A 21487-nucleotide genomic window follows, 5' to 3' on the forward strand; every position below is an offset into this window, starting at 1 on the left:
TATACTTAAATCCGAACTGGTTCTCTAGCAAATTAGCAAAATTGTCTCACCCAATGTTCAATAATGGCCTTTTCCCCTTTATTCAGATTACAACCTCTCACTTTCAGTAATTTGAAAAGGAAATAATCTCCCAAATATCACTATTTCTAAAACAAGCCATAGAAAGTTGATTGCAATTTCAATTTAATCCTCCAGAAATGACAGAACAAATAATGCAACAAATATTGTGGTTAAACTCAAATATAATAATAGATTAAAAAAAACATTATTTTTGGAAAAAAATGTTTAAAAAGGTATAATCTTCGTAAATTATATCATAAATAGGACTGGTGGAGTTATGTCGCACATGCAACTAACAAAAACATATGGAAATGTCTGCTCTACCCAAAATTACAACCAAATAATTGCAGCATTACCGCAAAAATGGAAGAGGAAAGTGGAAGGGGGAAAAAGTAAGGAACTTGTCTGTAGGCCCTGCATTAAAGAACATAATTGGTTAAAGAAAATTGTGATAAATAAAAAAGTATACCAGTTTCATTTAAGGACCAAAGGATTGACAGCCGTCCCATACAGATTGCAAAATAGTTGGGAATAATTTTTTTATGTACTGATTCCATGGCATAGTGTTTATGAACTGATGCGCAAAACGACGCCTGATTCAATTAAAATTATTATATAAAATTATTGCTACCAATAGAATGTTATTTATATGGGGGATACAATCTTCCCAGCTCTGCAGATTTTGCTGCAAAGAGACAGAATCATTAGATCATTTGTTTTGGTACTGTCCATTTGTAGCTTGTTTTTGGACACAGGTTCAGGAATGGCTAGGGATTTGCAATATTTACCTGGAGCTAACCCTGCAGATAGCACTACTGGGTGATCTGAAAAGTCATAGTCAATCGATCAATAATATAATAATACTTTTAGCAAAAATGTTTATTTTCAATTTAGAATCTGTAGAAACAATGAGAATAGAAGGGTTCAGAACTTTTGTAAAACATCACAGTACAGTTGAAAAAGATATGGCAAATAGAAATCCAATATGGATGGAGTTAAGAGATAGTGGGTGGTGTTGAATGGAGTTGAAGGATGGGACTAATAACAACTAACAACAACTAATAACAACAAGATAACTAATGTAAAGCATACTGTGTCCATAATAAGTATATAGGTTATAGATTGAGAGCGTTTGTGAAAGAGCACAGTTAGAAAGATATGGCATATAGAAGCAAACCGGATGGACATCATGAAAATGATCAGAGAGGTTGAGGGTAGAGGAAGTTCATGAGTAAAAACAAACAAAATAGAATTATTGTAAAATTGACTCTGTCCATAAAATGTATATAGTATGTATAAACTGGAGGTAGAGGCCTAAGCATTGTTGTTCACTAGTTTACTCCAATTAGGGAAGGGGTGGTGGGGTTGGAAAGTAATAAAGGGAAATATATATTTTTTTAAAGGATATGTGTATATATATATATCAATTTGTATTCGTCACATACACGTGTTTATATATGTATGTATATGTATTTATATGTATGTATGTGTATGTATGTATATGTATGTATATATATTTGCGAGAGAAAAAAACATGGGGGATTGGAAGTGATGCAGACAATTACATTGATGGAAGTTACAATCTATCTGCAATATTAAAGCTGATCTACCCCCTAAAAAAGAAAAAAAAGAACCTTGTATCATAAATAACTACTCATTATTATTTGTAGATCAGTCTGTCAGAATTGACCCATGATACATGACGGTTTTGATCCTCTCGAACACGGCCAATGTCTTCCTTATACTTCTTCTGCCTCGACCAATAGCATCAAGAGGTACCCTCAAAGCTTGTTGTTTAGTAGACTGCTAGCTAAATAAGTAGCACCAAAGAAGCTGAGCTGGTTTCTCCCATCGACGGTTTGATTGAAAAAACTCTTTGGGTCTGGAGATAGGCGTTGTCCGTGTGACTGGGACTACTGACACGGAAGAAGAGGGATGTGTTGCAATACGAAAGAAGACCACCACCGGCTCCTCTTTGTTCATTAGCTAGCTAAGTTCGCTAACTAGCTGCTAGCCAGCTAAGCTGATGGAGTTCCTTCCTGTCCTGTTGAGTATACGCCTGATTATAGACTGGGAAATCACGCTAGTGAACAGAAGAGGAGCTTCGTGTGTGATTCAAAGTATATGGACATAGCTACTGTTAGATAGCTAACAAGCTAGTTACACCTACAGATGTCAATTGTCAACTATCTCTAACGTACCCAGTGGTTCTCTCGTGAGGCTCGCTAATTATTGATCCTGCCAGGGGTAACATGCCAAGTAACCTGATAATTATTTCCAGTCTTGGTATAGTTTTATGTAACACGTTGTTGTCAATTAGCTATTTTGACAACTAGTTTGACAGCTAAACCCATCAACTGTAGTGGAGACAACCAGTTGTCAACTCTCTGAACTCTTGTGCTTGTCCATGAGGCCACCCCATGCACGTTCCGGGAGAAGAAATGCATTGGACTATGATTTTTCAGGGACGTCATTGAGAGCACAGGAACAGCCACTTGTGTACAGACGTGTCAAATATTAAATGGGCGCAAAGCTGTTTTGCTGGCCACAGGGTTCTCCTGGCATTTCCATGATGCTGAGAGCCCTACTGCTCACAAGCCTTCTTAGCTGGGCCAATGGCCAGGAAGGTCAGGCCATGTTACCTGAAGAAAAGACCAAAATCAGGTGAGATATCAACCGTGTGTGATCACACTCCAGTATTGCGCAATGCCCACCTTTACTGAGTGGCAAAGTCCATACTGTGAAGACGAAGGGACTAAATCATTGAACACACCAGCGCTTTACCCATCTATCCTCTTGTCTGTTAGAAATTACTTGGTTATGTAGATGTAGTATATTTCTTTCTGTTACAGGGACCAGATCGTTGAGATGTTCGATCATGCCTATGGCAGCTATATGGTAAGTCTGTCTGACCACATCATTTATAGTAATATATCATATGTATGCCATTTACATTATTATTGTCACTTTCAACTACATTGGGCAAAATTGGATGTTTCAGCCCATAGCTATGGCTGTCAGCCTGTTACTGACCATGTAGCAGGGCATGCTGCTGTTTACTGTTATGTTGATATTTTATTATTGCTCAAACGGCTCTCTGACTTGACTGTGTGCCATCCACTCGGCCTACACTTCTAAGTCGAAAGGTATCTAAACAAATGTCCCTCCTAATTAGTATGTGTACCGTACCCTGACTGCACCTGTTCCCTGATTCTGCCACAGAAATATGCATACCCAGCGGACGAGCTGATGCCCCTGAGCTGCAGGGGGAGGGTGCGTGGCCTGGAGCCAAACAGGGGAGACATCGATGACTCTTTGGGGAAGTGAGTACAACTCCACGTTTCTCAATATGTAATGCTCATAGGAAAATGAAATTAATTTGGACGTGTTGTGAGATGATGTGGGAAAGCCTGTTATACTCTGTTTGACGTGACCTATCCGAACCCTCTCTGGTTCTTCCTTAAGACCTTCTATATAACACACTTAGCCTGGAAACACAATAGATGATGACTATGATAAAGCTGACATGGAGCAGAATCTAGTTTCTGTGTTGTGTGTGTGCAGAAGGCCATCCTCCTGACCTGGGTCATATTCATTAAGCACCAAATGGAAGAAGACTGGCTGAAACAGGGATGGACTATCTGAACTTGCCAAATAAGAAACGTCTGTTTTCAGGGTTTTGTTGCAAACATTTTTGATATGGTGTGCCCTAACAAATATAACCTTGTTTTCTCCTAGGTTCTCCCTCACACTGATCGACACCCTGGATACTCTGGTGGTGAGTATCTGATCCTGTCTGTGTGGCTATAATCGTTGTCAGCTATAGTACCACAAATGTCTATAGAGAAATCAATGAGCAAATGGGATCCATTTTCCCAACAACACCTCAGAGCCACACACATAAAGTAAATGGCAGTATAGACAAAATGGATAGCCCTTCTTTCTAATGGTAATGGAAACCCTAGCAAAAATCATTGAAATGTAGTAATTCACAGGAATAATTCATGTTTATCATTTGTTTAGTCTAAGTGTTTAAACACCAATTTCTTTAGTCTTTTCCCCTATTAACAAATGTTGCTTGTCCGTGTTTCCAGGTGTTGAACAAGCTGGACGAGTTTGAGGATGCAGTGAGGAGGACATTGAGGGATGTCAGGCTGGACAACGATGTGGTGGTGTCTGTGTTTGAGACCAACATCCGAGTCCTGGGGTACAAACCAATACAATGCATTGTCTCACTACTACACAGTACTTCTCCAAGATCGTGTATGATACTGGTTCAAATGTCTAATTGACATTATGATCTAATAACTGTATGACTTTATAATATAGTGCTGTCAGTGTTTAGATGAGTAGGAAATTGTCTGGGCATTGCCACATGCTCACCACACCATAATCTTGCTGTCACTACAGGGGACTGCTGGGGGCGCATGTGATGGCGGACATGCTCCGTCAGCGGGGGGAGAGGATGCAGTGGTACGGAGATGAGCTGCTCCACATGGCCAAGGAGCTGGGCCACAGACTGCTCCCTGCCTTTAACACCACCAGTGGCCTTCCCTACCCCAGGGTAACACGCCTCACTCTCCACATTTCTCTTTTTTGCGGTACCCCTGGGTGCAAAGCCTTGTTTATCAGAACTCGGTTTTTCCACAATGTCGGAAAAATGCCAAAAGATTCAGTTCTGAAAGGACTGTCAAGCTGAATATGAAGAGAAGATTCAAGATGGCGTTGTAGTCTTATAATTATCTGACAATATGCATGTAGTACATACAATATACTATCGTTCCAAAGTTTGGGGTCACTTAGAAATGTCCTTGTTTTCGAAAGAAAAGCTATTTTTTTTGTCCATTAAAATAACATCAAATTGATCAGAAATACAGTGTAGACATTGTTAATGTGGTAAATGGCTATTGTAGCTGGAAACGGCTGATTTTTTATGGAATATCTACATAGGTGTACAGAGGCCCATTATCAGCAACCATCAGTCCTGTGTTCCAATGGCACGTTGTTTGCTAATCCAAGTTTAGCATTTTAAAAGGCTAATTGATCATTAGAAAACCCTTTTTTTGCAATTATGTTAGCACAGCTGAAAACTGTTGTGCTGATTTAAAGACGCAATAAAACTGGCCTTCTTGAGACTAGTTGAGTAGCTGGAGCATCAGCAATCAGCAAAAGCCATATCTCAGACTGGCCAATAAAAATAAAAGATTAAGATGGGCAATCTGAGATATGGCTTTTTCTTTGCAACTCTGCCTAGAAGGTCAGCATCCCGGAGTCGCCTCTTCACTGTTGACGTTGAGACTGGTGTTTTGCGGGTCCTATTTAAAGAAGCTGCCAGTTGAGGACCTGTGAGGCACCTGTTTCTCAAACTAGACACTCTAATGTATTTGTCCTCTTGCTCAGTTGTGCACCGGGGCCTCCCACTCCTCTTTCTATTCTGGTTAGAGACAGTTTGCGCTGTTCTGTGAGTAGTACACAGCATTGTACGAGATCTTCAGTTTCTTGGCAATTTCTCGCATGGAATAGCCTTCATTTCTCAGAACAAGAATAGACTGACGAGTTTCAAAATAAAGTTATTTGTTTCTGGCTATTTTGAGCCTGTAATCAAACCCACAATTGCTGATGCTCCAGATACTCAACTAGTCTCAAGAAGGCCAGTTTTATTGCTTCTTTAATCAGCACAACAGTTTTCAGCTGTGCTAACATAATTGCAAAAGGGTTTTCTAATGATCAATTAGCCTCTAGCTCAATTGGTAGAGCATGGCGCTTGTAACGCCAGAGTAGTGGGTTCGATCCCCAGGACCACCCATACGTAAAAATGAATGCACACATGACTAAGTCGCTTTGGATAAAAGCATCTGCTAAATGGCTTATTATTATTATTATTATTATTATTATTATTATTATAAACATGGATTAGCAAACACAACGTGCCATTGGAACACAGGACTGATGGTTGCTGAAAATGGGCCTCTGTACGCCTACGTAGATATTCCATTAAAAATCAGCTGTTTCCAGCTACAATAGCCATTTACAACATTAACAATGTCTACACTGTATTTCTGATCAATTTGATGTTCTTTTAATGGACAAAAAAATTGCTTTTCTTTCGAAAACAGGGACATTTCGAAGTAACCCCTAACTTTTGAACAAAAGTGTATATAAAGTACCAGTCAAAAGTTTGGACACACCTACTCATTCAAGGGTTTTTCTTTATTTTTACTATTTTCTACATTGTATGTGAAATATCACATATGGAATCATGTAGTAACAAAAAAAGTGTTAAACAAATCAAGATATATTTTATATTTGAGATTCTTCAAATAGCCACCCTTTGCCTTGATAACAGCACACTCTTGGCATTCTCTTAACCAGCTTCACCTGGAATGCTTTTCCAACAGTTTTGAAGGAGTTTACACATATGCTTAGCACTTGTTGGCTGCTTTTCCTTCACTCTGCCGTTCGACTCATCCCAAACCATCTCAATTGGGTTGAGGTCGGGGGATTGTGGAGGCCAGGTCTTCTGATACAGCACTCCATCACTCGCCTTCTTGGTCAAATAGCCCTTACACAGCCTGGAGGTGTGTTGGGTCATTGTCCTGTTGAAAAACAAATGAAAGTCCCACTAAGCCCAAACCAGATGGGATGGCGTATCGCTGCAGAATGCTGTGGTAGCCATGCTGGTTAAGTGTGCCTTGAATTCTAAATAAATCACAGACAGTGTCACCAGCAAAGCACACCCACACCATCACACCACCTCCTCCATGCTTTACGGTGGGAACTACACATGCAGAGATCATCTGTTCACCTACACTGCGTCTCACAAAGACACGGCGGTTGAAACCAAAAATCTCAAATTTGGAATCCAGACCAAAGCACACATTTCCACCTGTCTAATGTCCATTGCTCGTGTTTCTTGGCCCAAGCAAGTTTCTTCTTCTTGTTGGTGTCCTTTAGTAGTGGTTTCTTTGCAGCAATTCGACCATGAAGGCCGGATTCACGCAGTCTCCTCTGAACAGTTGATGTTGATGTGTCTGTTACTTGAACTCTGTGATGGACTTATTTGGGCTGCAGTTTCTGAGGCTGGTAACTCTAATGAACTTATCCTATGCAGCAGAGGTAACTCTGGGTCTTCCTTTCCTGTGGCGGTCCTCATGAGAGCCAGTTTCATCATAGCGCTTGATGGTTTTTGCGACTGCACTTGAAGAAACTTTCAAAGTTCTTGACATTTTCTGTATTGACTGACCTTCATGTCTTAAAGTAATGATGGACTGTTGTTGCTTATTTGAGCTGTTCTTGCCATGATATGGACTTTGTCTTTTACCAAATAGGGCTATCTTCTGTATACCCCCCCTACCTTGTCACGTCACAACACAACTGATTGTCTCAAACGCATTAAGAAGGAAATGAATTCCACAAATTAACTTTTTAAGAAGGCACATCTTTTAATTGAAATGCATTCCAGGTCACTACCTCATGAAGCTGGTTGAGTGAATGCCAAGAGTGTGCAAGGCTGTCATCAAGGCAAAGGGTGACTATTTGAAGAATCTCAAATATAAAATATATTTTGATTTTTTTGAACACTTGTTTGGTTGCTACATGATTCCATATGTGTTATTTCATAGTTTTGATGTCTTCACTATTATTCTACAATGTAGAAAATAGTAAACAAAAAAAACAAAAAATACATTAATGAGTAGGTGTTCTATAACTTTTGACTGGTAGTGTGTATATACAGTGGGGAGAACAAGTATTTGATACACTGCCGATTGTATGATTTTTAAGTAATTAATTTGCATTTTATTGCATAACATAAGTATTTGATACATTAGAAAAGCAGAACTTAATATTTGGTACAGAAACCTTTGTTTGCAATTACAGAGATCATACGTTTCCTGTAGGTCTTGACCAGGTTTGCACACACTGCAGCAGGGATTTTGGCCCACTCCTCCATACAGACCTTCTCCAGATCCTTCAGGTTTCGGGGCTGTCACTGGGCAATACAGACTTTCAGCTCCCTCCAAAGATTTTCTATTGGGTTCAGGTCTGGAGACTGGCTAGGCCACTCCAGGACCTTGAGATGCTTCTTACGGAGCCACTCCTTAGTTGCCCTGGCTGTGTGTTTCGGGTCATTGTCATGCTGGAAGACCCAGCCACGACCCATCTTCAATGTTCTTACTGAGGGAAGGAGGTTGTTGACCAAGATCTCGCGATACATGGCCCCATCCATCCTCCCCTCAATACGGTGCAGTCGTCCTGTCCCCTTTGCAGAAAAGCATCCCCAAAGAATGATGTTTCCACCTCCATGCTTCATGGTTGGGATGGTGTTCTTGGGGTTGTACTCATCCTTCTTCTTCCTCCAAACACGGCGAGTGGAGTTTAGACCAAAAAGCAGACCACATGACCTTCTCCCATTCCTCCTCTGGATCATCCAGATGGTAATTGGCAAACTTCAGATGGGCCTGGATATGCGCTGGCTTGAGCAGGGGGACCTTGCGTGCGCTGCAGGATTTTAATCCATGACGGCGTAGTGTGTTACTAATGGTTTTCTTTGAGACTGTGGTCCCAGCTCTCTTCAGGTCATTGACCAGGTCCTGCCGTGTAGTTCTGGGCTGATCCCTCACCTTCCTCATGATCATTGATGCCCCACGAGGTGAGATCTTGCATGGAGCCCCAGACCGAGGGTGATTGACCGTCATCTTGAACTTCTTCCATTTTCTAATAATTGCGCCAACAGTTGTTGCCTTCTCACCAAGCCGCTTGCCTATTGTCCTGTAGCCCATCCCAGCCCTGTGCAGGTCTACAATTTTATCCCTGATGTCCTTACACAGCTCTCTGGTCTTGGCCATTGTGGAGAGGTTGGAGTCTGTTTGATTGAGTGTGTGGACAGGTGTATTTTATACAGGTAACGAGTTCAAACGGGTGCAGTTAATACAGGTAATGAGTGGAGAACAGGAGGGCTTCTTAAAGAAAAACTAACAGGTCTGTGAGAGCCGGAATTCTTACTGGTTGGTAGGTGATCAAATACTTATGTCATGCAATAAAATGCAAATGAATTACTTAAAAATCATACAATGTGATTTTCTGGATTTTTGTTTTAGATTTCGTCTCTCACAGTTGAAGTGTACCTATGATAAAAATTACAGACCTCTACATGCTTTGTAGGAAAACCTGCAAAATCGGCAGTGTATCAAATACTTGTTCTCCCCACTGTATATACACATTTTGCATATCTTAATTGACTAATAATATGCGTAATTATATAAGCACTTCTACGAAGGATTATAACACATATGACACCTATAACAAGGGCTGGTAGTACGAATTCTACATTTTTGTCAACAGATGTGGGATGCATACACTCACCCCACCCCTCCCAAACAAACACCTCTGCCCCTCTCTCCCCTTCACCCATAGATCGACCTACACACACACACACGCTGCTCACACACACATAACCACAAGCTCAAATGTTTAACAGTTGTTCCATCCCTGAATCCAACTCAAGAGAAGACTTGATGTGTGAATGCGTATACAGTTTGGTTGTTTAAGAAGGCATGCCAAATTGAGCAGGAACGGGAAGATGGAGCTTGGATACCCACACACGCTGGTCCCCCGTTGTGACCCATCTTCCCAAGCACCTCTGAGCAGTCAGACCGTTTCATTATTCTGTGCCGCCAGGGCCACAATAATATGCTTACAAAATACTTACTACTTCTGTTTGTATGCAGGTAAACCTGAGGTACGGTGTCCTTAATCCCCTGTCACGCACAGGCACTGAGTCGGACACCTGTACAGCCTGTGCAGGGACCATGATTCTAGAGTTTGCTGCTCTCAGTCGGCTGTCTGGGGAGGCTGTGTTCGAGGTACATTAGTAATTCCATTAATAATTAATAGTGTTGTTTTGTACTTATTAACCTGTGTGTATGAAGATGTGTTTCTGTGACCAACAGGAGAATGCTAGGAAAGCACTGGACGTCCTGTGGGAGAAGAGACAGAGAGGAAGTGACCTTGTGGGCACAGTCATTAATATCCACAATGGAGACTGGGTACGCAGGGGTGAGCCAGAACTCCACTGTCACACTCAACCACTCAGACAACACACACTCGCCTACACCAGCACACATGGTCACCAACTCTCACGTTTAAAAGTCAAAATGTTGCAGTAGGAACAAACATTTTATCACCTCGCATCATGTGATGACACATCGTCCCACTCAGTTCCTTTATATCAGCCATTAGTCACTTCCAATACTACTAGCTTGGTTTGGTTTTGAATACGTGTGTCTCTGCCTGGTTGTTATTCCCAATTAGCTCAGTCAGATTCTATATTAACAGTGTATTCCTCCGCTCTCCCTTGCGTCTCCAGACAGTGGTGTGGGTGCTGGCATTGACTCCTACTATGAGTACCTGATGAAGGCTTACGTTCTACTGGGAGACAACGTTTACTTGGAGAGGTTCAACACTGTGAGACCCACTCTCTCTACTTTACTCTCACTAGCTGCTGATATATTACAATGCATTGCTCTATGCTTGTAGAGAACACTCCAATTTGTCAGACAGCGTTTTTACGTTTTCCATTTAAATGCTACCTGCATCCAGATTGCAGAACCAGATAACAAATACATGCATGTTCATTTCAAATGTAAATGCTCTGTGGTCAGATGGTGATCAGATGGAAGTAATCAGATATCACAAGGCCTATATTATTGTCAGTGTTTCCCCTATAGGCATTTAGCAGCGGCGGAATTAGCTTTGAAACTGCAATTTTTCTCTCAGCCCCATGACAAAATGTGTAGAATTGCAGGAAATTATCTTTAAAACAGAAACATTTTGTTTCTGCGGCCAAGAGGAGGGACTCTTAAACCGTGTCATTGGCCACGGACACTACCACGCTCCCACCCCTTTACCACCGCTGCTGAGGGAAAATCCTAGGGGAAACACTGATTATGGAGTGTAAACGGTGTTTCAGTCACATCACTGATCTAACCCCCCATATCAACTCTACACATCATACATAATGTAAGTGTATTTAGTGACACCTGCTGTCTGGTGTGTCTCCTACAGCATTACAGCGCCATCATGAAGTACATCAGCCAGCCTCCGCTGCTGCTCAACGTGCACATGCACAACCCCACGGTGAGCGTCCGCAGCTGGATGGACTCCCTACTCGCGTTCTTCCCCGGCCTGCAGGTGAGTCCCATTAACACAGCCTCTATCGCCACCACTTGTCATGGTTAGCCCCTCTGCCTCTAACAATATGACATAGGCTGCATTCCAAATGGCATCCTATTCCCTATATAGTGCACTACTTTTGTATGCTAATGAGACCCTCTGCTTGTATCATGACATCTTCATGACCACAGATCTATCCACTACAGCAGAAGACAGTTCTGTTTTTTTACTTTTTTTATTGAATTTCTATTAGCTGTATGAACAGGTATACGCTATGAAAGTGAATCGTTCATAATAAAGACTGCGTTATCAACCCTTGGTCATAGGTTCTGAGAGGAGACTTAAAGCCAGCCATAGAGACCCATGAGATGCTCTACCAAGTCACCAAGCAGCACAAGTTTCTCCCCGAGGTAAGACAAAGTGACATTTGAAATTTGAGTCAAGATGATAATATCTGCTCTCAGCTTTGCTTGACTGTGTTTTTCCTAACGTTGCAGGCTTTCACCACCGAGTTCAGAGTTCACTGGGGTCAACACCCTCTGAGGCCAGAGTTTGCAGAAAGCACCTACTACCTCTACAAGGTAATGCAGTTTGGTTTGAGTTCCCAATGGGAAAAGCCAAAGGTGCATAGTAATGGTATACTCTGTGTACATGAGTGAACTGGTTGAGAAAGGGGTTGTGAATGGGATAGACCATGTTTTCCCTTCCACAGGCCACAGGCGATCCGTACTACCTCAGGGTGGGCCAGTCCATAGTGGAGAAGCTCAATGCCCATGCCAGGGTGCCTTGTGGATTTGCAGCTGTGCAGGACGTCCGCACAGGGGCCCACGAGGACAGGTAGGGGATCGCAGCGAATCATATGGATTCAAATCTGAAACCTCAGGTCATATCCACTGATTCCTTCTCACTCCAGCTTGCCAATATGACTAATGAAAGTGTTGGTCTTAAGGAAATAGTGCTCTTTGAGTAAGAGAGCCCAAATTACGTAACATTACTTGGCACATTATTTGCTCTGTTCAAGTGATTTCAAACATTCCCCCTTCTTTGTAGGATGGACTCGTTCTTCCTGGCGGAGATGTTTAAGTACCTGTACCTTCTGTTCTCTGAGAAGAACCAGCTTCACTTTGACATCGATGACTACATCTTCACCACCGAGGCCCACCTGCTGCCTGTCTCCCTGTCCACTTCACAGCCCCCCTGTCGGGGCAACAACACGGTGAGGCTCAGTCAGTTACCAACAGTTGTGTTGCGTTATGGTCAGAAGAGCTGAAACTGATCCGCCATATGGAGTCTATTTGAACCAGCTGTCCAGTTATGTTATGGTCAGAAGAGCTGAAACTGATCCGCCATTTTGTGTCTATATGTTCCAGGAAGCGTGCCACTGCCGTGGAGGAGGACCTGTTTACCTACTCCTGCCCCAGCACCCAGACCCTGTTTCCCAACAACCCCTCCTTCGCCAAGACCATCAGGGACAGCTACAAGTACCTGACTGGGGTGGGCCGGGCCTTCCACGCTTCGCCTGTCAGGTTTGTGTGTGTGTTTGTAGATTTCATTATGAGAGCGTACAGTGCCTTTGGAAAGTATTCAGACCCCTTGACTTTTTCCGAATTTTTTTCCGTTACAGCCTTATTCTAAAATTGATTACAAATAAAATAATCCTCAGCAATCTACACACAATACCCCATAATGACAAAGCAAAAACATTGTTTCAAATGTATAAAAATAACTTATTTACATAGTAGTCAGACCCTTTGCTATGAGACTCGAAATTGAGCTCAGGTGCATCCTGTTGCCATTGATCATCCTTGAGAGTCCACAGGTGGTAAATTCAATTGATTGGACATGATTTGGAAAGGCATACACCTGTCTATATAAGGTCCCACAGTTGACAGTGCATGTCAGAGCAAAAACCAAGCCATGAGGTCAAAGGAAGAACACATTTGCCTCCATACTTCTTAAATGGAAGAAGTTTGTAACCACCAAGACTCTTCCTAGAGCTGGCCGACACCTGCCAAACTGAGCAATTAGGGGAGAAGGGCCTTGGTTCGGGAGGTGACCAAGATCCTGATGGTCACTCTGACAGAGCTCTAGAGTTCCTCTGTGGAGATGGGAGAACCTTCCAAAAGGACAACCATATCTGCAGCACTCTACCAATCAGGCCTTTATTGTAGAGTGGCCAGACAGATGCCACTCCTCAGTAAAAGGCACATGACAGCCCGCTTGAAGTTTGCCAAAAGGCACCTAAAGACTCTCAGACCATGAGAAATAATATTCTTTGGTCTGATGTAACCAAGATTGAACTCTTCGGCCTGAATGCCAAGCGTCACGTCGGGAGGAAACCTGGCACCATCCCTACAGTGAAGCATGGTGGTGACAGCATCATGCTGTGGGGATGTTTTTCAGCGGCAGGGACTGGGAGACTAGTTTTGAAAGCAAAGATTAACGGAGCAAAGTACAGAGAGATCCTTGATGAAAACCTGCTCCAGAGCACTCAGGACCTCAGACTGGGGTGAAGGTTCACCTTCCAACAGGACAACGACCCTAAACACACAGCCAAGACAACGCAGGAGTGGCTTCGGGACAAGTCTCTGAATGTCCTTGAGTGGCCCAGCCAGAGCCTGGACTTGAACCCGATCGAACATCTCTGGAGAGACCTTAAAATAGCTGTGCAGCAACGCTCCCCATCCCACCTGACAGAGCTTGAGAGAATCTGCAGAGAAGAATGGGAGAAACTCCCCAAATTACAAATACAGGTGTGCCGAGCTTGTAGAGTCATACACAAGAAGACTCGATGCTGTAATCGCTGCCAAAGGTGTTTTAACAAAGTACTGAGTAAAGGGTCTGAATACTTATGTAAATGTTATATTTCAGAAAATATGTGAAAACCTGTTTTTTCTTTGTCATTATGGGGTATTGTGTGTAGATTGATGACGGGAAAAAAACAATTTACCGTAATCAATTTTAGAATAAGGCTGTAACGTAACAAAATGTGGAAAAAGTCAAGGGGTCTGAATACTTTCCGAAGGCACTGTATATGGTCGTTCATGTTGTGTGGCTGTAAAGACCTACACATTCACTAAAACTGATTGATGGAAACACATTCTTTATGTTAACCCTGCTAGGTGACTCTGACCTAGCCACTGTATGTCACTGATGAGTTTGTGTGTTTGCAGGGGCATCGAGCTGCCACTTCACGACCACGGTATGGAGCCTGTGGAGTTTCTGAAGAGCATGGGCATCTCCCTCACCCCACTGAACGAGGCTGGGGACACAGGGACACAGGGGGTAAGAAGGGTGGGCAGCTATTTGATTTCTAGCTCTCTATTGTCTGACTGTGTCCCAAATGGCACCTTATTCCCTATGCACTATTTTTGACCAGGGTCCTATCAAAAGTATTGCACTATTTAGGGAATAGGGTGCCATTTGGGATGCAGACTATTGTTTAGCGGAGCAACATTGCCCTGTCTCATTAATGCTCCTGTGTAATTAATAACACCAGTGTACTTATTTTCAGGAGGCACATAAAGGTGTTTACAGGGTGAAACTGGTGGCAGAGGTGACCCAGACCACAGAGGAGGAAGAAGTAGAGCCCCTCGTCGTTCAGCTCATATCCCCCCCGTTTCTGGGTAGAACGGTCCTAACTGCAGGACCAGCCAAGTTTGGAATGGACCTTACCAAGCAGGAGCACGGGGTGAGCTTTATTGAATCTTGCATTCACTTCTATTCGTTTTTTATGTCACTCAAAATATTGATACTATAAGAGATGGGCATGCACCTGTTTGTCCCCTTACATTTAGGACCCAAATGGATGTCTGCCTGTGTCAATACTGTACAGAGTATTTACAGGAATTTATCTTCCCTTCTCTCTCCCTCTCTCTCTCTCGCACACACACCCTGTTCCTCTCCCAGGTGAAGGGCAGCATCGTGAAGACCTCCCCCTACACAGCGTGTGGTCCCATAGAGAATGCTGAGGAGCTGAGCGGGCACATTGCCCTGGCACTGCGTGGCGACTGCATGTTTGCTGCCAAGGCCCACAGGCTACAGGAGGCTGGGGCTATCGGAGTCATCTTCATAGGTGAGGGAATGGAACACACACACACATTCTGCCTGTCACCCTCTCTCTCGCTCTCTCATGCCCCCTCACGCCTCAACACCGCGCAGCTCCCCCAGAACTGCAGCGCAAAAGAAACACCAGCCCGCGCAGAGAAGCACAAGATTGAACTTCACTCAACTTTACTAGTTTTGACCCGTTAGTTTACACTATCAATGTTTCCCTCTACTGTGGGTATTGTTATCGAATTAACATATTAGCCCCTTTCAATGCAACATACCAAAACAAATCTAACTATTCAAGACTTAGTCTGTGATTTTGTTGTAGGCAGAGCACATCGTCGGGGGATTCTATCGCATTTACAGGCACGAGTGGTCACAAGTGATGTGCTTGTTTTGCGATCAGAGCCACATGAAGCCGCGTGTGCACATTTGTTGATATTCTTTGCTAGTTAGTGAGTTATTAGCCTAGTAATAGCTCATTTCTAGTCAGCAATAGTTGAGTGGTTGCTTCCTACAAGAGCACAAAATGTGCACATTTCTATCCATCTTTCAAAAGCGAGTCAGGTAAATGCTGCGTTCTTGTCATGTCGGTAACTCTGACATTTCTGACTTGCTTACTCATTGTAGAAAGATGATACCCGAGTATCCCACTTGGGAAGTGTCAGAATCAACCAATAGGAATCTCTACGCAAATAACTTACGTTCATTTTAACTCGGAGGTCCAAAGTTTCCGACATGACGTGAACGCAGCAAAAGACTACAGTGCTTTTCTATGTCTTAAAGGTGCAGTGTTGTATTAAGAGACATGCTTGAATAAGCTAAGAAGCCAAAAGGCGGAGGGTAGCAAAGCCTACATTTTCATCTGATTCTCTGTAATATTAATGGTATGGGAATAATAATGCATTTTACTTTGTAAAGTGGTTTCTTGCATCACACAATACAACATTTTCAGTCATCGACTTGTCTGAAGGAAAATATTCATGTCAAGCCCATGCATAATGTTTTTTAAAAAGTCCCATGGAATGTAGACCTACATTGAACACCCCACATGGCTGCTAATGTAGGCTGTATTATAGAATAGCTATTGCTATAGCTATTTCCATGTGAAAATTTTATGGGATGCATTTTTTCAATAGTTTTTGATGGTAGGCCACCCTGGTAGGCCTACATTATGATCAAATAGCCACACTAGCCTGCTTGGCCACTAACTTAGTGTGTACAGCCTTAGAACTGTAACTTAAAGTGTGTACAGAATTTTCACAATGTTCAAGTTTCCACTCAGCAGACCTGAAATTTGCTCAGTGCCAAAAACAATTAGAGGGAACATTGCTCAACACACCCACTCATAGCCCATAATATCAGCACACCGCCTGTTACTCTGCTGTAAAAGGAGCTTAGGGAAAGAGATTAGTGGGGCCTAACCTAGTTTGAGAAGGCCTTATCGGTCTGCATTGTTACAGTGTACTACTTACTGAAGTAAAGATCCCAAATGGTTGATTTTGGGGTACCATCACCTACTTTATTATTGTGAGCTTACAGTAGCTCTGCGTTTTACCTCTTAAGATCAGTTGGTTCCCAAAAGGGCTTTGATTGATATGGCATTCCTCTTTGATTGATATCACTCACAAGCCCTCCCCACTTGTGTTCTAAAAAACTCAATTTCCCATATTTCCTCTGTCCCTCCTAGACCACCGGGAGGGGAGTAACAGCGCAGACACGCCCCTGTTCCAGATGGTGGGAGACGGAGCGTCCAGGGCTGACATCACCATCCCCCTGGTGTTCCTATTCAGCCAGGAGGGGGCGCTGCTCACCTCTGCTCTGGAGGACCACAGCAACGTAGACGTACTGATGCTGCCCAAAGAGAGACAGCTAGGTAAGACAACAGGTAAGAGAGGGGGCCTGTGCAGGGCCCGTGGTCTAGCGGTCAGTCACATATACTGCTCCCCACCGGAGACCAGGGTTCAATCCCTGCGTCTATCATACTGTTCTCCCACTTGCCTGACTCCCCCTCTGTTTCCAGCAGTCTAAATCAAGCGTAAAATGTACAAAACAAAATGTAAAAAAAGAGGTGGCCTGCCAATGGGACTGAAGCTAAAGGGGTTCATTATGCGGGGGAAGAGTTCTAAATTGAGCAAAGGTGAAACAGCCCAAAAGCCTAACTGACATTTCATGTTGAACTCTAGTATCAGTTGTTTGGGTAACTTTTAAATGTGTGCTAGATGTTTGAGGTGTAACAGATTACATGTTTGCCACTCTCGTTCTCTCCCCTGTCTTCCTTTCTCTTTCTTGTTCTCTCTCTGTCTTCCTCCTGATTTATTCTCCAGACAAAACAGACAAGCCCCTGGGGAAGATGAACATCAAGTTCCGCCTGGCGGAAGAGGGGGAGCTGGGGGAGGGGGAGGCCAGAGGCACCACCCTGCAGTTTTTCCTGGAGAAGGGAGAGGTAGTGTTGGAGGAAGAGGAGTACAAACAGCAAGCAGACAGCTGCTTAACACCTGGAGACGATCATATGCCATGTTCCTACGGACAAACTGCTGCCTCGCCCCCCTCCCACAGCCCCAACGACCCCAATACAGACCCCTGATCTCAGAACAGTCAGGTTCCTCAACACCCTTCCACTGACCAAGGGCCTGGGCTCCCCAGCACTGATCCCTAATCAGTGTCCAGAGGCACGTTGCTGTGCCAGAGAGAGCCCTCTCTGCCCTTCTGCACGCTCTGGACTGGACTGATAGTTTTAACCAAGAGGGGAGCATAGCAGTGTGACAGTCAATCCCACTGACTGACTCACTACCCCTTCTAAAACCTGACGGTGGTCTCGTATAGTTGATAGTTATTGGAACTGCAGTATGTATTAATGTATAGGAAGGGATGGGCATTGCTACACAAATATAGCTAGTTAGTCTTACCTTGCTACTGTAGCCGCAAGCCTCATCCCCAGTTGTATTGTGTTGATGACATAGATTTAGTCAGATGATTGTAGGCGAGAATTGATGACTTGCACATTTCAGAGAAATAGCTGAGGTAAGCATAGGAGGGGATATTGGGCTGCTAAAGGGCACCTTTGTCTGAGGCCTTGTGTTTGAGTCTGTGTTGAGCTGCTGCAATGTCAAGGGGATCGCTATACTGTCCCCTGTAACAAGATGGTGTCCTGTCAATTCAGTGACGTGTGTGTGTGTGTGTGTGTGTGTGTTAATTTACAGTGTAGCTAGTAGTGTTGTTTGAAGATGAATAGGTGAGGAATGGGCTCTCCTGACCAAAGGGATGTGTGATCACTCACAAGAATGCTTTTAGACAAAGGATAAGGGGCCAGTTTGGGTGAACCGATGAGTTCATTCTTATTTATATTGTACTGGTAGCTACATCAGGGAAATTTAAGAGTGAAAAAGACTTGAATGTGTGTGATCATTACTACACTACCGAATCAAGACCTTTTATCGACCTTAGTCATGCATATTTCATTTTTCAAATGTCAGTTGGTTAGGTAAATACAATATATCGGTCCGATTTCCACTGTTTTGGTCCCGTATATATACCATGTTGTAACAGCATGAAGCGCACCCGTGCTCATGCGCAGATACTGTGTGAGGAGAAAGTCTTGCACTGCACTTATCATCATTTTTGCAGAGCTGCTCGTGGCAATGTCATGACGCTGAGTCTACCTTTTAAGTTGTCTACACTGCCTCCTAGGTCTTTTCCTCTAGGTTGGTACTCTGCCTATCTTCACCATTGCCCCTGTGCCACCAGAGTCCTATAGTGCCATGCACTTCAGCACACAGGCATCTTCCTCCTAGAGCTATCATCATGGCCGGAGCATGCACCCAGGGACTGCTTCCCAAGCAGCTCACAGCACATCAAACACACAGTCTGTCTGTGTTTTTGTTTGGTGTCTTCTCATTTCAAACAGCCTTTGTATGATTGTGTGTGGACAGTGTAAGAACATCAGACTGTTCTTATTTGTCTCTTTCCATTCATCTTTCTTTTTCCGTATGATATTACCTGGGCATGAGTGTGTGTGTACTAAGAACAGTTAAGATGCAGCAGCCATAACATTTCAATTTGTATGATCAGATGCAGTCACTCACATCGGCGTATTGTGTCATTCATTCCTGAGTCTCAATATTGATCTGCCAAATGTTTAATCATTTTTGCATGGGTTTTATATTACATGTATTTTAAGGTGTAAAAGTGGTTTATATACCCATGATCCCTGTGGAAACATGGGAATGTTTTGTATAGAGAAGCAGTGTTTTGTCATGACAGAATATATGATTTCTTCACAGTTAACATTAGTGTAGTAGACCTCCCATTGTTGCTGCTCACTTCATTTGAAGTCTTAATCCAACATGGCCGCCTATATACAGTACTTGTGTATTTCAAGGCAAAGTCAATCTGTATCTGGCCTCTATGACCATTACTGTTCACTCAGAGAGGAAAGGGACATAAAAAATTAGTTGTATTTTGGGGTATTTATTATGGACATTTTATTTGCCTTTTGGAAATGTTGACCGATAGGGATAACTGTAGCTCCAAAAAGTGCCAAAGTGATTATTTCTGATCGCAGTATCAGATTCTAATGTACTTTGTTTTTTGAGAAGTATTATTTGAGAGCTGAAGCGACCTGATCTTTTCAATAAATTAAGAATCATGATCTCTGTTCTTTTGTGAGTCATTTGTGTAGTCATATCCCTCAACAAAATATTACGATGTGGATGTTTGTTCACATTTCTTCACAAAGAGGTATCTAGGTAGGTTTATGAACTAGTAATGGCTCTATAACTTTTAATTCATTCTACACTACCAGTCAAAAGTTTGGACACCTACTCATTCAAGGGTTTTTCTTTATTTTTTACTATTTTTTACATTGTAGAATAATAGTGAAAACATTAAAACTATGAAATAACACAAATGGAATCATGTAGTAACCAAAAAAGTGTTAAACAAAGGAAAAAATATTTTATATTTGACATTCTTCAAATAGCCACTCTTTGCCTTGATGACAGCTTTGCACACTCTTGGCATTCTCTCAACCAGCTTCATGAGGTAGTCACCTGGAATGTATTTCAATTGACAGGTGTGCCTTCTTAAAAGTTAATTTGTGGAATTTATTTCCTTCTTAATGTGTGAGCCAATCAGTTGTGTTGTGACAAGGTAGGGGGAGTATACAGAAGATAGCCCTATTTGGTAAAAGACCAAGTCCATATTACATTTACGTCATTTAGCAGACGCTCTTATCCAGAGCGACTTACAAATTGGTGCACAACGGAGTTGTCAACCGTGATGGCGAGATCATGGAACGGGCAGTCCTTCCCCAGGAGGAAGAGCAGCTCCGTCTTGCCGAGGTTCAGCTTGAGGTGGTGATCCGTCATCCACACTGATATGTCTGCCAGACATGCAGAGATGCGATTCACCACCTGGTTATCAGAAGGGGGAAAGGAGAAGATTAGTTGTGTGTCGTCTGCGTAGCAATGATAGGAGAGGCCATGTGAGGATATGACAGAGCCAAGTGACTTGGTGTATAGCGAGAATAGGAGAGGGCCTAGAACTGAGCCCTGGGGGACACCAGTGGTGAGAGCACGTGGTGCAGAGACAGATTCTTGCCACGCCACTTGGTAGGAGCGACCGGCCAGGTAGGACGCAATCCAAGAGTGAGCCGCATATTATGGCAAGAACAGCTCAAATAAGCAAAGAGAAACGACAGTCCATCATTTCTTTAAGACATGAAGGTCAGTCAATACGGAAAATGTCAAGAACTTTGAAAGTTTCTTCAAGTGCAGTCGCAAAAAACATCAAGCGCAATGATGAAACTGGCTCTCATGAGGACCACCACAGGAATGGAAAACCCAGAGTTACCTCTGCTGCAGACGATAAGTTCATTAGAGTTACCAGCCTCAGAAATTGCAGCCCAAATAAATGCTTCACAGAGTTCAAGTAACAGACACATCTCAACATCAACTGTTCAGAGGAGACTGCGTGAATCAGGCCTTCATGGTCGAATTGCTGCAAAGAAACCACTACTAAAGGGCACCAATAAGAAGAAGAGACCTGCTTGGGCCAAGAAACATGAGCAATGGACATTAGACCGGTGGAACTGTGTCCTTTGGTCTGGAGTCCAAATTGGAGATTTTTGGTTCCAACCGCTTTGTCTTTGTCAGACGCGGTGTGGGTGAACGGATGATCTCTGTGTGTGTAGTTCCCACCGTAA

The 21487-nt window shown here is 43.1% G+C and overlaps 1 protein-coding gene across 1 annotated transcript; it reads left to right on the forward strand.

Moving 5' to 3' along the window:
• The first annotated feature begins 1762 nt into the window (after positions 1-1762).
• LOC121541603 (ER degradation-enhancing alpha-mannosidase-like protein 3) lies at positions 1763-19933 on the forward strand. The gene is made up of 20 exons (XM_045208279.1): positions 1763-2724; positions 2913-2958; positions 3283-3383; positions 3799-3838; positions 4155-4267; positions 4471-4624; positions 9789-9923; positions 10011-10116; positions 10427-10524; positions 11125-11250; positions 11559-11642; positions 11730-11813; positions 11945-12069; positions 12283-12448; positions 12603-12766; positions 14406-14526; positions 14747-14923; positions 15142-15307; positions 16973-17170; positions 17610-19933. The coding sequence occupies exons 1-20, from the start codon at positions 2582-2584 to the stop codon at positions 17867-17869; spliced, it is 2607 nt and encodes an 868-aa protein (XP_045064214.1). The 5' UTR covers positions 1763-2581; the 3' UTR covers positions 17870-19933.
• The last annotated feature ends 1554 nt before the right edge of the window (positions 19934-21487 follow it).

Source organism: Coregonus clupeaformis, chromosome 27, assembly GCF_020615455.1.
Source record: "Coregonus clupeaformis isolate EN_2021a chromosome 27, ASM2061545v1, whole genome shotgun sequence".
Classification (NCBI taxonomy): Eukaryota; Metazoa; Chordata; class Actinopteri; order Salmoniformes; family Salmonidae; genus Coregonus; species Coregonus clupeaformis.

Bases quoted from the DNA above. Each gene is read 5' to 3' on its own strand.
- LOC121541603 (XM_045208279.1), top strand. From the start codon at position 2,582: ATGGGCGCAAAGCTGTTTTGCTGGCCACAGGGTTCTCCTGGCATTTCC. The intron at 4,268-4,470 runs GTACAAACCAAT...CTGTCACTACAG, and splicing joins ACCAACATCCGAGTCCTGGG to GGGACTGCTGGGGGCGCATG. The intron at 14,527-14,746 runs GTGGGCAGCTAT...ACTTATTTTCAG, and splicing joins GGACACAGGGGGTAAGAAGG to GAGGCACATAAAGGTGTTTA.